Source organism: Oncorhynchus tshawytscha, linkage group LG12 (genome assembly GCF_018296145.1).
Source record: "Oncorhynchus tshawytscha isolate Ot180627B linkage group LG12, Otsh_v2.0, whole genome shotgun sequence".
In the NCBI taxonomy this organism is placed as follows: domain Eukaryota; kingdom Metazoa; phylum Chordata; class Actinopteri; order Salmoniformes; family Salmonidae; genus Oncorhynchus; species Oncorhynchus tshawytscha.
Window position 1 is genome coordinate 31,159,480 of NC_056440.1, and position 13,856 is coordinate 31,173,335.

The following is a 13,856-nucleotide window of genomic DNA, read 5'->3' on the forward strand; positions in this document are numbered from 1 at the left end:
CCATCACTCATTCATATATCTTTATGTACATATTCTTTTTCCCCTTACACTTGTGTGTATAAGACAGTAGTTTTGGAATTGTTAGTTAGATTACTTGTTGGTTATTACTGCATTGTCGGAACTAGAAGCACAAGCATTTCGCTACACTCGCATTAACATCTGCTAACCATGTGTATGTGACAAACAAAATTTGATTTGATGTCTGAACAGAAACAAATAGAATGAAAATGTTTTTTCACATTTTAAATCTGGCACTTTTCCTGTTTAGCTCTGTGCTTTAAAGGTCTATCTCCCTGTGAATCTGATTGGCCCTTAAGATTCAGCACATAGTGTGGTCGTGACACCATCATGCTGCTCTTCATGGTACCCACTCATACTTTGGAAAACAAAGAGATTACTTCCTTTAAAGACAGGGAAAAACCGAACTCCACTACAAAGACAGGCATTGTCAGTGCTCTAATATGCCGTGACTGGCTAACAAATTTGCTGGAGCTGAAAGTGGTTTAAATCAGCCCTGATCGTTGCACAAGGGAAGATTCCCTGGACAGCGGTGAAACTGGATCCCTGATGTACATACCATGGCACCAGCACAGCTCCTTTTTTTCTCCCATCAGCAGATATACTCTTGCATCCGACTTGTCAGATGGTTGTCATGGATTTTATGCCCTGTCCTCATATTGTGTGAGTGGTTAGTGATTACATTCATAGCATTGTAGTTAATGTTATAAATGTATGCTGTTATACAATGATGCAGCACAATACACTATAAAAGTGATACTGCATTTTCCAGGAAGTAGCCTTGTCAAACTGTCATAGGATTTTTGAAAGGTCTTCAACGGGCAAAAATGTAGCGCATTGGTCTTCAGCACAAAACCTTCATAAAAGGAATCTGGCATTTATACACAAACACAATTTTATATACATCTTAAATGACCACATAATAACCATAATCGACAAGCTGGTGATTTCAAAATTATTAAGGCATATAGGTCAATATTATACCTTATCAAATGCAACAATTAAACATTGTAAAAATTCCCTAACTCTCACCATAACCGCAGATAATTTTCAGAAATAGACACCTGGCTTCAACTCCAACAACACATGTGAGCAGTGTGCTTTGAGGTGACAATCCATTATGAACTATAGTGCCCTCTATTGGTTCTAAAGTCATAAAGTTCAAGGTACAGACTGGTCTTTCCACATACTTTAAGATTGAGAGCCCTCAGTGACACTCCATTAAATCACATTGTTTAACAATAATAATAGAATCCAGTACACATATCATTTATCACCTGCATTTTTATTTCAGCTCCAGTGTTATATACACTGTAGCAGCATTACCACAGTCATTTAACATTCTTGTGCTGTAGATGGCACTCTAGTCATAAATCGTCCCAGTTTCCCCCGGTGTTTTGTGCGCAAAAAAGCAGCAAAGATGTAACATGATGAACATCCCTAGATAAGATATAAATTCACCAAAACTCCATTAACACAATCACTCTTATTCATGGGGCATACATAATAATTAAAAGTACATTATATTGAAATGATCTCACAGTTAAGTTATACAAGCTAGACAATAAGCATGGGTTTAAGACTTATTTTTCCTTAGATCTCTTGGGCTAATGTAATGTGTCTGAGCAAAACAAGACCTGTGTTCTGTGGATACTTTATCAAAAATGATTCAGAAGCTAAAGCAAGACTAAATACCTGAACCAGATTAGTCTAATGACCATTTTAAACATTTGATTATCATCCAGTCCATGTAACTATGCATTTCGATCTCCAAGTTTCTTAAAAAGGTCAGTTCCACTCAACATTAATGCATAGGAGCAGTATTGTTTGTAATATCTGGCGAGTGATTCTTAATGGAATTAATTCCATCAACTGTATAACCAGCATTTCTTAAAACATAAGATTCATTAAAATTGAATGAAATGCATAGAACAGAAATGGCATGTTGGCATTTGTATAGTAAGTAAAATACAGTACATTTGTCTGGAGTTCCCCTTTTTCAGAAATAGTAATAAACAATATGCCAGAAACATCAAATTAATTAACCTTCAGCTGTCCAGTATTGTCAATAAGATTGACTTTAAATCAACCTAAATGTGTTACTGTGTTGCATATTCATTTACATAAACAATAGCTGTGATATTTAGCAAACACATTTGTGTAACTATAAAAAACACCCACAGGGCTCAAAAGGACTTCAAATTTAAATAGAGAAATGGTCATGCAGTGGGCCAAATTCTCTCCGTTATGAATACTGCAACAGGTTTGACCACTGCTCACCTGCTTGTCTCAGTTCAGACTAAATGTCCCCTTTAACCAAACACTTCAGTCTTCACAGAAACATTTGAAATTCTCATCTCTACCTCTTGTGAAAATGTTGAGGCACAAAGTGACTTTTGAAACATCATAAGGACAGCTATATGACTAGCTCAACTAAAGAGGTCCAAAGAATAAGAAGCTAAAGCTTTTTTTGGTTGCAGATGATGCTTGGAATGAGAGGACTGCCAATAAGTATGAGGACAAGAATGAGTGCTTCATTTTACAGGTATGTTCACCACTACAGGTTTGCAAATAGGAAATCATACAATACATATCTTTGGGATCTTTAACAAGGAATAAACCTATATTTGAGGGACTGGGACCTTTGGAGATCTCATAGAACTAGCTGTACTTCACTGGTGAACAAACCCAACAACATTTAATTAAAAGCAAACAAACAAATCGTGCAGCTCTGTGGATTACAGCAATATGTGGAGGAATGTCTGCCTTCTGAGCGGAAAACTCAGAGCCAAGAGGCTGGGAAGAGAGCAGGGAGAGCACAGGAAGTGACTAAAATGGGCCAAAAAAAAGTCTAATAAATAGAGCGTGCCAACCAGCTGATCTGGTAACCCATTAGTAATGGGCCCATTGTCACAGACTGTACCCAATGCTTAAAGGATTCGCCCGATTAACTGTCCTGGGCTGCAGTGGTACTCATTCCAAATTCTGCTGTCTAACATTGAATGTTTTATTTGTTTTGTAGTAGTTTGAGAATCTGTCAAATCTGCTCATCTCACATAAAATCATTTTAGAGATATAAACTAAGTACATTATTACAAGCATGATATTTTACTCCAAAGCTAAATATGATCACCACAGATGTGTCTGAATGCAGAGACGAGCCGGTCCATGCCACCAGCCTCTTACAGGTTTGATGCGGAGGTTTGGTACACCTGAGGACCAGCATCATGAAATGCCTCCTGGGAAACAATCACTCACTAAAATATATAAAACACTGCCTCTTCTCTGCAACATAGATTGTTATATAATACACTCGAGGCAAATATTTGGGCCGTTATGGCCTATACACCTTTATTATTGAGAGGGATTCCAGTAACCGCTCAGGAAAGGGAGGCAATACTCACTTCACTGGGTGGTCAAAATAAACTACTGAAACTGAATTACTAAACTACTGCAGACTTTGACTGGCACAGAGGTTAGAATGAAGACCTATCTAAAGTTAAAAAACCCAGCACAACATTTAGTGGTTCAGCCAAAAGGAAATTTAACTCTCAGAACTGCATTTCCAACACAGAATAGAAAACAGGCCCTCATCTTGATAGGTTTAGGCTAGCTCAGATTATAGGCACATTGTATGATGCCAACCTTCTGGCCAAGGAAAAATAACATGGTCCTATTTCAGTACATTTGGTTTTAACGAGTGGTTTCTTGCTATGATTGAAGAAAAGGTAACATATAAAGATCATACGATTGAATCGACATTTCAATGGCAAACAACGATTATGTTAATGGTGACTGATCCAATCCATTTCTATTAAGGACATGGACAACACAAAACACCTTAAAGTTGTGGCTGCCTTCAATGCTAAAGAGGCACTTTGAAAGCACAATTGTGTCTACTGTGCAGCGAAACTCAGGAATGTGTTCAATAAAACAGTCCTTTATAAATACACAAGGAAATAAAACAAGCAAACAACTATGTGTATCTTCCAAATCCATAAAATGCAAGTCATGGTAAGCAAATCAAATAAATAAAGTTCCCATACAAAGTTCCCATATCAGATCTACAAACATACTGTATGAATGTAACCCAACATAATCATGAAAATACTGTCACTGTTGTGTGCTTAGTGAATGGGTGATTTGGGAAAAGGGCCTGTTGCCATATGAAGATGACCTTTTCTCTGTATACATCTCTGTGCAGTTCCTGTAACAGCCTCCACTCCTCTAATGAATGACAGTGCACAATGGAAGGGCTTGCTGGGTAGGAAAGTGAAGGGTAAGGAGTGCCACAGTCTACCACAGCAAGTCTTTCAAACTTCCTCCATTGCAGTGAGTTCCCTTTGCGTTATTATACAAAAGCACACACAGATATAAATTATGAACACAATGTCACCATGAGGCTTTTTGCATTGATCCCACAGGAGAACCAGGAGCCTCTAGTACAGGTGTGGTCACATTGCGGTGTCCACAGCCCTTCCTCAGACTGGGCCAGCTGGCCCAGCCTCTCGCTCCATCTGCTGCTTGGTCAGGACATACTTAAAGAACTCATAGACTGACCAGGCGATGGCAGTGGAGGGCATCTGGTATATGACCCGGGCCTGGATCCCTTTGAAGAAGGCAGCCGTGCCACCGAGGCGATACACTGTCCTGAAGGCGTTGGCCATGCCTGTGAGGTGACCACTGATGTGTATGGAGCTGAGCGCTACGTTCTCCTGTGTGTTGAGCAGGGTCTTACACACGTCCAGCGGGGTGGTTATGGCTGCAGAAACGGCCCCTGCCGCAGCCCCAGACAACACGTGGCTGCCGGGGTGGTACTGTCTGTGGGGGTTGAGCCGCTCCTGCATCAGCTCATATGTCATGAAGTGGACAGCCTGGAAGGGAATGTTCATGGCCAGCTGTGTGCTGTAGCTGCGGTAGAAGGCTGCGAGCCCCTCAGTGCGCTGTATAGTCCCAACGCAGTCCAACAGGTTCCGGTAGGGAGAGTTGTACATCTGCATCCGCTGTTTCACCACTAAGACACCATGAAGGACAGCACCACCACACAGACAGGGGAAAAAGAGAAGGGGGTTAATATACTGTATAACCCTCCCCCCTCCAGCTAGAACGGTTTGTTACCATCTTGATTTCTAATTGAAAAAGTCACAAAAAACCCAAAGCCCCCTTTCAAAGCCTTACCTTCAGCTGGGTTCATGACTGCGTCATGCAGCACAGTGGCCACACAGCCTGCCAGTCCTAGATGGAACAAAGACAGTCAAAGTCAGGCATGTTACCACCCATCAACATACAATACCGCACGTAATAATACAGCAGTTCTCACCAAGCAAATTGTTTATAATGTTAGTTTATCAAAACTGCCAGCACAACTACCAAAACAATTAACTTCTTCCTGTGCCATGTTCCCTGACCTTCCAGTGGTCAGTATGTAATGAGAGTTAGAATTCCAAGGGAAACAGAACTGTACTGCACCATTGGCTATGTGGCTGTTTCCTCCATTCTGAATGACCTCGCTGAGTGTGCGCTTGACATGTTCGTAGCAGGCAAAGTAGAGGGCGTGGGCAGGGCCAGCCCCCAGCATTGTGATGTTGAGGCCCCTCAGGGGTCTGAGGAGACCCTCCGTCCGGACGATCCTTCTTAGGGCCTCATACACGCTGCTGTACTGAGCCTTAGGGTCTGGCTGCAAACTTTGCATCCTGGTCTAGAGAAAGAAGAGGGATATTTTAAGTGAGAGACCCTAGCTTCTCATGAAGTAGTCTGTACAACCTGCTAAACTACAGACTCTAGTCAAACCTACACACTCACCTGGGCTGTCTGTTTCTGAGGTAATTGTTTCTCCTGTGATGTGATGATGTCTCACCATGTTTTTGATATCTGTTCTTGGCAGAACTCATTTCCTTTCTGAGTGATGTGTGTCTGTCCCAGGCCTAGGGTGGGGGGCTATGTCAGTTCTTTGTTAAACCCTGACACGCCAAGTTATTTGGACAGCACAAACAATGGTTTTTATTTAGCCCAAAATGTAGTGCAGCCCAAAAGACATGCCATTTTTATCTTTCTTAGCTTATTGCCTTGTTTCCTTCCACCCCCCCAACAATAAAATATCAATTACATTTCCTTCAGATACATCTGGAGGCTTGAGGGATTAATAAAACTTTGAGTTTAAGTTTGTCAAACTGAACAAAAACTCTACACTTATCACATACATTGTTGAGCTCTACCTCAAGGAGACAATGATTTCTGTATGTGCCTTCAAGACTGCTTCTGTAGTCATCTTTTACTTATAGGTGACATTACTCATTTCTCTCAACGCATCTTTGAAAGGGTGAATCCAATGTCTTATCTGTAGTCTATACAAAACATTAACACCTGCTCGTTCAATGAAAGACTGACCAGGTGAATCCAGATGAAAGCTATGATCCCGTATTGATGTCACTTGTTAAGTCCACTTCAATCTGTGTAGATGAAGGGGAGGAGACTAGTTGAAGAAGGATTTTTAAGCCTTGAAACATGGATTGTGCGTGTTTGCCATTCAGAGGGCGAATGGGCAAGACAAAATATTTAAGTGCCTTTGAACAGAGTATGGTAGTAGGTGTCAAGCACACCCGTTTGTGTCAAGAACTGCAATGCTGCTGGGTTTTTCCACGCTCAACAGTTTCCCGTTTGAATCAAGAATGGTCCATCACCCAAAGGACATCCAGCCAACTTGACAACTGTGGGAAGCATTGGAGTCAACATGGGCCAGCATCCCTGTGGAACGCTTTTGACACCTTGTAGAGTCATGCCCCGACAAATTGAGGCTGTTCAGAGGGCAAAAGGGGGTGCAACTCAATATTAGGAAGGTGTTTGTATGTATGTATGTATGTATGTATGTATGTATGTATGTATGTATGTATGTATGTATGTATGTATGTATGTATGTATGTATGTATGTATGTATGTATGTATGTATGTATGTATGTATGTATGTATGTATGTATGTATGTATGTATGTATGTATGTATGTATGTATGTATGTATGTATGTATGTATGTATGTATGTATGTATGTATGTATGTATGTATGTATGTATGTATGTATGTATGTATGTATGTATGTATGTATGTATGTATGTATGTATGTATGTATGTATGTATGTATGTATGTATGTATGTATGTATGTATGTATGTATGTATGTATGTATGTATGTATGTATGTATGTATGTATGTATGTATGTATGTATGTATGTATGTATGTATGTATGTATGTATGTATGTATGTATGTATGTATGTATGTATGTATGTATGTATGTATGTATGTATGTATGTATGTATGTATGTATGTATGTATGTATGTATGTATGTATGTATGTATGTATGTATGTATGTATGTATGTATGTATGTATGTATGTATGTATGTATGTATGTATGTATGTATGTATGTATGTATGTATGTATGTATGTATGTATGTATGTATGTATGTATGTATGTATGTATGTATGTATGTATGTATGTATGTATGTATGTATGTATGTATGTATGTATGTATGTATGTATGTATGTATGTATGTATGTATGTATGTATGTATGTATGTATGTGTATGTATGTATGTATGTATGTATGTATGTATGTATGTATGTATGTATGTATGTATGTATGTATGTATGTATGTATGTATGTATGTATGTATGTATGTATGTATGTATGTATGTATGTATGTATATATATATATATATATATATACTGTTATTACTTAGGCAAAATGTATGGAATAATGTATACCCACCATAACAAGGCACACCAACTAGCCAGAGACAAGATTAGACAATTTAATTGGAAACAACGACCTTCCTTCATTTATCAAACACGCGTACGTGCAGATTTGCTCAAACAATTCCGAACTAAGACTTTGATCCTACTCCAAGCAGCTTTGGTCCTCAACTGTTCAGGTTTTTGTATTAACTTTTTTTCCACATCTGATCGACGCCTGGGAGAACAGAGAGATATTGTCACAAGGGGACAAATGAGTTAGCCTAGTGAGAGTACTTTTGTAAACAAAAAAGGCTCTACTCGGGAAAACCTGGCTCACAATTTAACAATGTAGGCCTAATCCTTGAGTGAGTTAGGATTCAGCCTTTAGTTACCAGCAGCAAGCCTACTGCATGTCTGTAGCTTACCTCCCCATTATGTTATTATCTCAGCCTCCACAGCCAAGTAATTCCATCTACTTAGCAGCTTTGCTCTAGAGAAACCACCACACAGGACAGCTTCACAGGATTATCTCTGCATGATATCAGTTAGGGTGCATGATGTACTGTATTACAGACAAATATACCATTTTGAAGGTCTATACATTTATATTTAATACTATTTACTTCAATAATATAATCACATTCCTGCAGGAGTGCTACAGTAGTTGAGCTCTAAAGGGGAGAAGAAAAAAACCAATACACAAGCAGTTGACATATGTGGAGAATGAGATACACCTGCATATGGAAGGTGGGAAGGGGGCTCAAAGCTGTAATACTGATACATGTTGGACCTCTGCCCAGGTTCTGGCCACCCCCTGTCAGATCCTACTTTAAGTGATAAGAGCCCCCCTTAAGCACCACTGAAGCAAAATGTTTCTAAAAAGAAATTGAGCAAAGAGGTGAAGAAAGAGTGCAGAATGAGACTGCTGTCAAACATCTTACTATTTTTTGATACTCTATGCTCATTAAGTACTTCTGGCCTCAGCCTTAGAGAGAGCGAGAGAGCGACTTTGCCTGCCTCTGTCTGTAATCATTAGGCAACTTGACAAAACAGAGCTAGCTTTATCCCAGTTGGCATTTATCACAGTGACGGTACAATGCCTCTGGCCATTCAAATGGCTACTCTTTCTGGCTGTGCCATGCCGTGCCAAAAAACCAGGAAACAAACCTATTGATTGAATAATAGACAAACTTGTAGACCTTACTTCATTTGGTTTATTTCCTCACCTTGTCTGACAATTAAGTAATGTAAAATCTCCAACAAAGTAATAATTAGGAGAAATAAATCTGCTGCATGGCACACAATGAGTCATTTGTTTGCATTCTACTGCCACTGATCTCAGTTTACTACCAGGAAATGCATTCCTGATGGGCTTAAAGGCACAGAGCAGTCAAATATGTAATTTTCCTGTGTTTTATATACATTTCCACACTGACGTTGGAATAATACTGAAATTGTGAAAATGACAACGGCCTTTTAGTGTAAGAGCGGTTTGAAAAGGCTACTGGAAATTTCAGCCTGCTTTGGTGGGATGGTGTTTTGGTCTGCCTGACAATATAAGTTAATAGACCAATAACAAAGTGGGTTCCAAACCTCTCTGCCAATAACAGCTACTTCAGGTTACATATCCCTCCCATTAGTCTCGTCCAATGAGGCACCTCACTCAGTCCTAGATCAATTTCTCAAGCAAGAATTTATCTTCACCAAGAAGCGATGTGGTTTTAACATTTTAATTGAAAACAAATCGCAGTAAGGTACTTTTTTTTTTACTAGAAATGATTTGATATTGAGATTTAAAACAGCTGCATTGGACCTTTAAGAACTACTTCATGAGAGGAAGCAGTACATTTCTCAAAATAAGACGTTTTGGTGATGACACAGTAATAAAACTATTAGTAAATTTATGCTACCAGGATCTAGGGCTAGGCTAACTCTGTGAAGCCATTATAACACAAGTATACCCCAACTCCCATCTCCAATACAGCCACCTGATCAACTCAAATAGTTTCAGTAACTGTATTTCTTACAGAAGATTTTGGTTCAAAAACTATTTCAGTTTTAACATTAATGGCACCCTTCCAACTGGCGAGGAGGAAGCGGACCCATTGGGTACTGGAGTGGAAAAATCGCACCAGCTCATCCTGCTTGTTTTGGGCTGGCGAGAAAAGCAGGGCTGGCAACAGCAAAATTTATTAAGGTTCTATGGCCAGCATAAGAAGTACAGTTATTCCCCCCACTCTTCCATGACAATGAATGGAGGTTGTAGTGTAGACATGGGGCAGGGAATCTCTGTTTCTGTGTGCCACCACTGCATTAACTCTTCAGCGGGGAGGGGCTCAGCAGTAGCAAGCTAACTTCAGAAGCCTGAGAAACCTCACACACTGTAGGAGTTAAAGTCACCCTACTGTGATAGAACTGGGAGACCAGAACCTACTGGTGGCTGTGGACGTGAGTGTGTTGTGTTTCTTTTAAACAAAAAGTAATGATTAAATGTGTGTGCATGGCATGAGTGTAAATGCATTTCAGGAGTTAATCCCATGGCTTGCAGAGGCTGTATGGCAGTTTGCTAATCAACTGTATAAGAGAAAGACGGTGCACACACCCTTTTTCTGACTGATTCCAAATGCTTACGCCCATCGGGACATGAAGATAACACTTCTAGTAGTAGCACAGAGGGACGTATAGTTACTAGAAGTAGGCCTATAGTATATCTACTTAACTCTAAACCATTCCTCCATAAAAAAAACAAGTTCATAGCAGGGTCATCCACAAAATGAGTGCCTTTTGCATCCATTTCATACGTTAAGTATAAATTGTGCACCAATATTTAATTTTAAGGGGAATAAGACTTGCTAAAGTGCCAAAATGTAGCATTTTGACATGTCCCTCTGTGCATCCTCTGACTTCTAGGAAGATTAACGCACTTCAACATTATTGTAAAGCCCTCGTTAATATTGTTGCTTTGACAGTGATTTCTGAATATTACTTTTAAAAGGTAAAAAAAAAAAGTACTCTATTTGAAGGTCAATCATGTTATGTGAACTGAACACATTTTAACATGGTGAAACTATTCCTTTTGAAAAATGAAATTCTAAAAGAAACATTGAATAGCCAAATAATAGTGTAAAAGCAGGTGAGCTGCTTCTACTCTTTTACTACATTTTCTAGTGTTTTGTGGTGGAACACTGAGCAGGTCGAGCATAACACATCAACCCTATTACCCATAGACAGGCTACAAATGTTTTAACCGTGTAAAATGTTTTGTGAAGCTTGCATTCAATTGCCCCTCCCTGTTTCACACAAGCTTCCATTCCCCCATCACAAGGGGATTTTCTACCCTATCACGGTCAACCCTGTCACTTTATTTTGCACTTAAGTCTTTTATTTTTTTGTCTCGGGGAAAACATTTTTTTTAATTGACCATGTGCTCTTTATGTCATAATGTTAAAATGAGGTGAAATAACTTTTTCTCACCAAGTTAGTGCTCAAAGGCACCTAATTGGTGGAACAACCCAGCAGTGGAGTTAATGAAACACTGTGGCTAGGTTTGGCTGTGTTGACTAGATGTGTAAAGTCTGGCTCTAAAACCTTACGTTGTAAGATGGGCAGCATGAAAGGTCCAACTACAGACTCTTGCAGTTACAGAGGAGGAAGTGGCGACAATGGCTTGTGTAACCCTGTTGAAGAGACACAGGCTAATTTGGCTCCATATCCGATCATCTCATTCTGATGGTCTGACTGATTAAAAATGTTGGACCATGTAGCCTATGCCTTTTTTTGACACAAGCTTTATTCTCTGTAGGTAGTCAGTGTTCTCTATTGATTTGTCAAGTCAAACATGTTTCAAATGTACATGCAATGTACTTAAATAGAAATGTATGAATGAACTTCATGAAATGATCTGGGAAATAACTACTGGTATGCAATGAGGGGGCATAGCGGGGTACAGAGTTCAAAGCCAATTACTCATTACTTGTATGTCCTCTTATACTATAGGTTACCTAGAAGCCTATCAGCTTTGACTAGTCCAGAAATAAATGATTTGGTTTAGTATATTTTACAATAACCACTAGCTACAGTTGACCACAATGTCACCTAAATTTGAGCACCTTTGACAGCTCTAACCTGGCACACAGCCATGTGACCTTCACCTGTTTGCCTCAATTGTCTGACAACCAGTTTAATAAATTCAGATGTGGGTAAGATAAAGAATTGTATAGAAAAAAATGGGCACTGAGTGTGTAATGTCAGATAGCTATGTCTACATGTCCATGCTTCACACTGAACTTGAAGGTTGTTGGATTTTAAAGTTTTAGCAAACAAGCTAGCTAACTTAGCTGGTTAGCAGCTGTAGCGAAGTGTGCGGTTAAATACTGGAAACGTTCAATTGCATGATGTTTCATTAACAGGGTGAGTACTTTCAGGAAGACAGGGAGAATTTCACATATGCGAGCGAGTGTCTTGCTATGCTAAGGCATGTCTCATAACGCGTAAATTGGCTGGCTAGTAGCTGGCTAATTAGCGCTAGCGTCTAGCTAGCTAGCCAACTACCTAGCGTTCACACATTTAAACTGGTAAGGTTATTTCCTCCCCTGCGTGCTGATGAGTTGGAAAGCAGAAATGCATAATGATACGAATGAAAAGTGTTACTGAGCCCATCACTTGGTTGATGGGCTAGCAAGCCTACCTTGACAGAGTCCACGGGGTACATCACCGTGTGCTCCAGGATTCCAGCCACGGCTCCTGCTGTCATGTGGATTGTCAATGAGGCATGCGCTGGCAAACTCTCGTAGTCACCGTCGCCTTCCGAAGGCTCCCCATCTTTACCCTTAATCTCCGACATGTCCAAGGTTGCCACCACCGGGTCAGCGCGCAACTCCATGCGGGGGAGACTGATCAAAAGGAGATCTTTACAAACAAGCACTGAATCCGCGGCATGGACAACCACAACATTATCAACGAGTTCCAGCGCCTAGATGACGTCAGAGGAATACACGATAGCTGTCTAGTTTGAGCAATGAACATCCAGAAAATCGAAAATGAGGCGGAACCAACAGCCGGAATTGTCCAATGAAAAGTAGCCCACTAAGTGCAAGCTGTTTACAGAATTGACAGCGCTTTTCAATGAGGGGGTTCGATTAATCTCGTCCGGGCGCTCGTGTTGCACCGGCGGAAATTTGTTCGCATTCGATTTGGAACCGGGCTACCTCCCAGACGTGAGTCAGGTACCCCGCTCTGTCAAACAGAGAAGTCTGCTCAAAACAAAAATGACGTAGTTGAACACGTGGGATTAGTAGGATTCTGGGTTTTCCCATGCAAATGTGATTGCTTTATAAAAAAACGATTTATCTGCCTTCCCAGTGAAACTTATTACAATTGTTTTATGGAAAAGTTGTATGTTTCTGGAAGATGCATCATGCTGCTGCTTTGTTGACAACATGACCGAGCCCTGCCGATTACTGTTCATTTTGAGAAAGGTGCTCCTCCCTCCTTTCACCCAATGAAGTGATGGGCCATTGACCGGTTCAACCCTGGGCAGCTTAAATAACTCCCTCATTAACCATAATATGGACAAAGGGGTCACAAAGGTAATTGATTCCTGTCTATTTCAAAAGTAATACATGTTTACCCTTATTAAAACAACCCAAATTGCCAATATAATACAGCATGTGGCATGAGGAATCACTCAAAATATCATCAACATGAGCTGAGTGCTGCTAGCATGGAGAAGCCTACAAGGAGTGGAAACAGGCTAGGCTGATGCACATTAAAACTCCTACTATAGTGATGTAGCCTTTTTCCAAGCCTTTTTTTCTATGAGCTTTATTTGTCAATGGTAGTCCTACTTATGATGTTAAATGCATATGGAACTGCATACTGTGTGCCATGTTGCATAAGGTAAACTGAATTAAGAAAGTAAAACAGATTTATCCCGCTCTGGTTTGTTCGATTTTTTAAAATAATTTGTTTTGGTGGTTTGTGGTGCTATTCAATACCAGTGTTTGGTAGTAAAGGTATATTTTGACTGGGCCATAGTGCTGTAATCCCATCAAATAGTAAAGTAGGGTGTATTCCTCACCGATGGTGGGTGCCTAGGGGTGGGTGTGT

At 40.1% G+C, this 13,856-nt stretch overlaps 1 protein-coding gene across 1 annotated transcript; it reads right to left on the reverse strand.

The window, feature by feature from the left end:
• Nucleotides 1-1,284: 1,284 nt before the first annotated feature.
• On the reverse strand, nt 1,285-12,941 carry slc25a37 (solute carrier family 25 member 37). The gene is made up of 4 exons (XM_024438822.2): nt 12,436-12,941; nt 5,488-5,716; nt 5,197-5,253; nt 1,285-5,032 (listed from the first exon to the last, which is right to left on the reverse strand). The coding sequence occupies exons 1-4, from the start codon at nt 12,628-12,630 to the stop codon at nt 4,500-4,502; spliced, it is 1,014 nt and encodes a 337-aa protein (XP_024294590.1). The 5' UTR covers nt 12,631-12,941; the 3' UTR covers nt 1,285-4,499.
• Nucleotides 12,942-13,856: the final 915 nt, after the last annotated feature.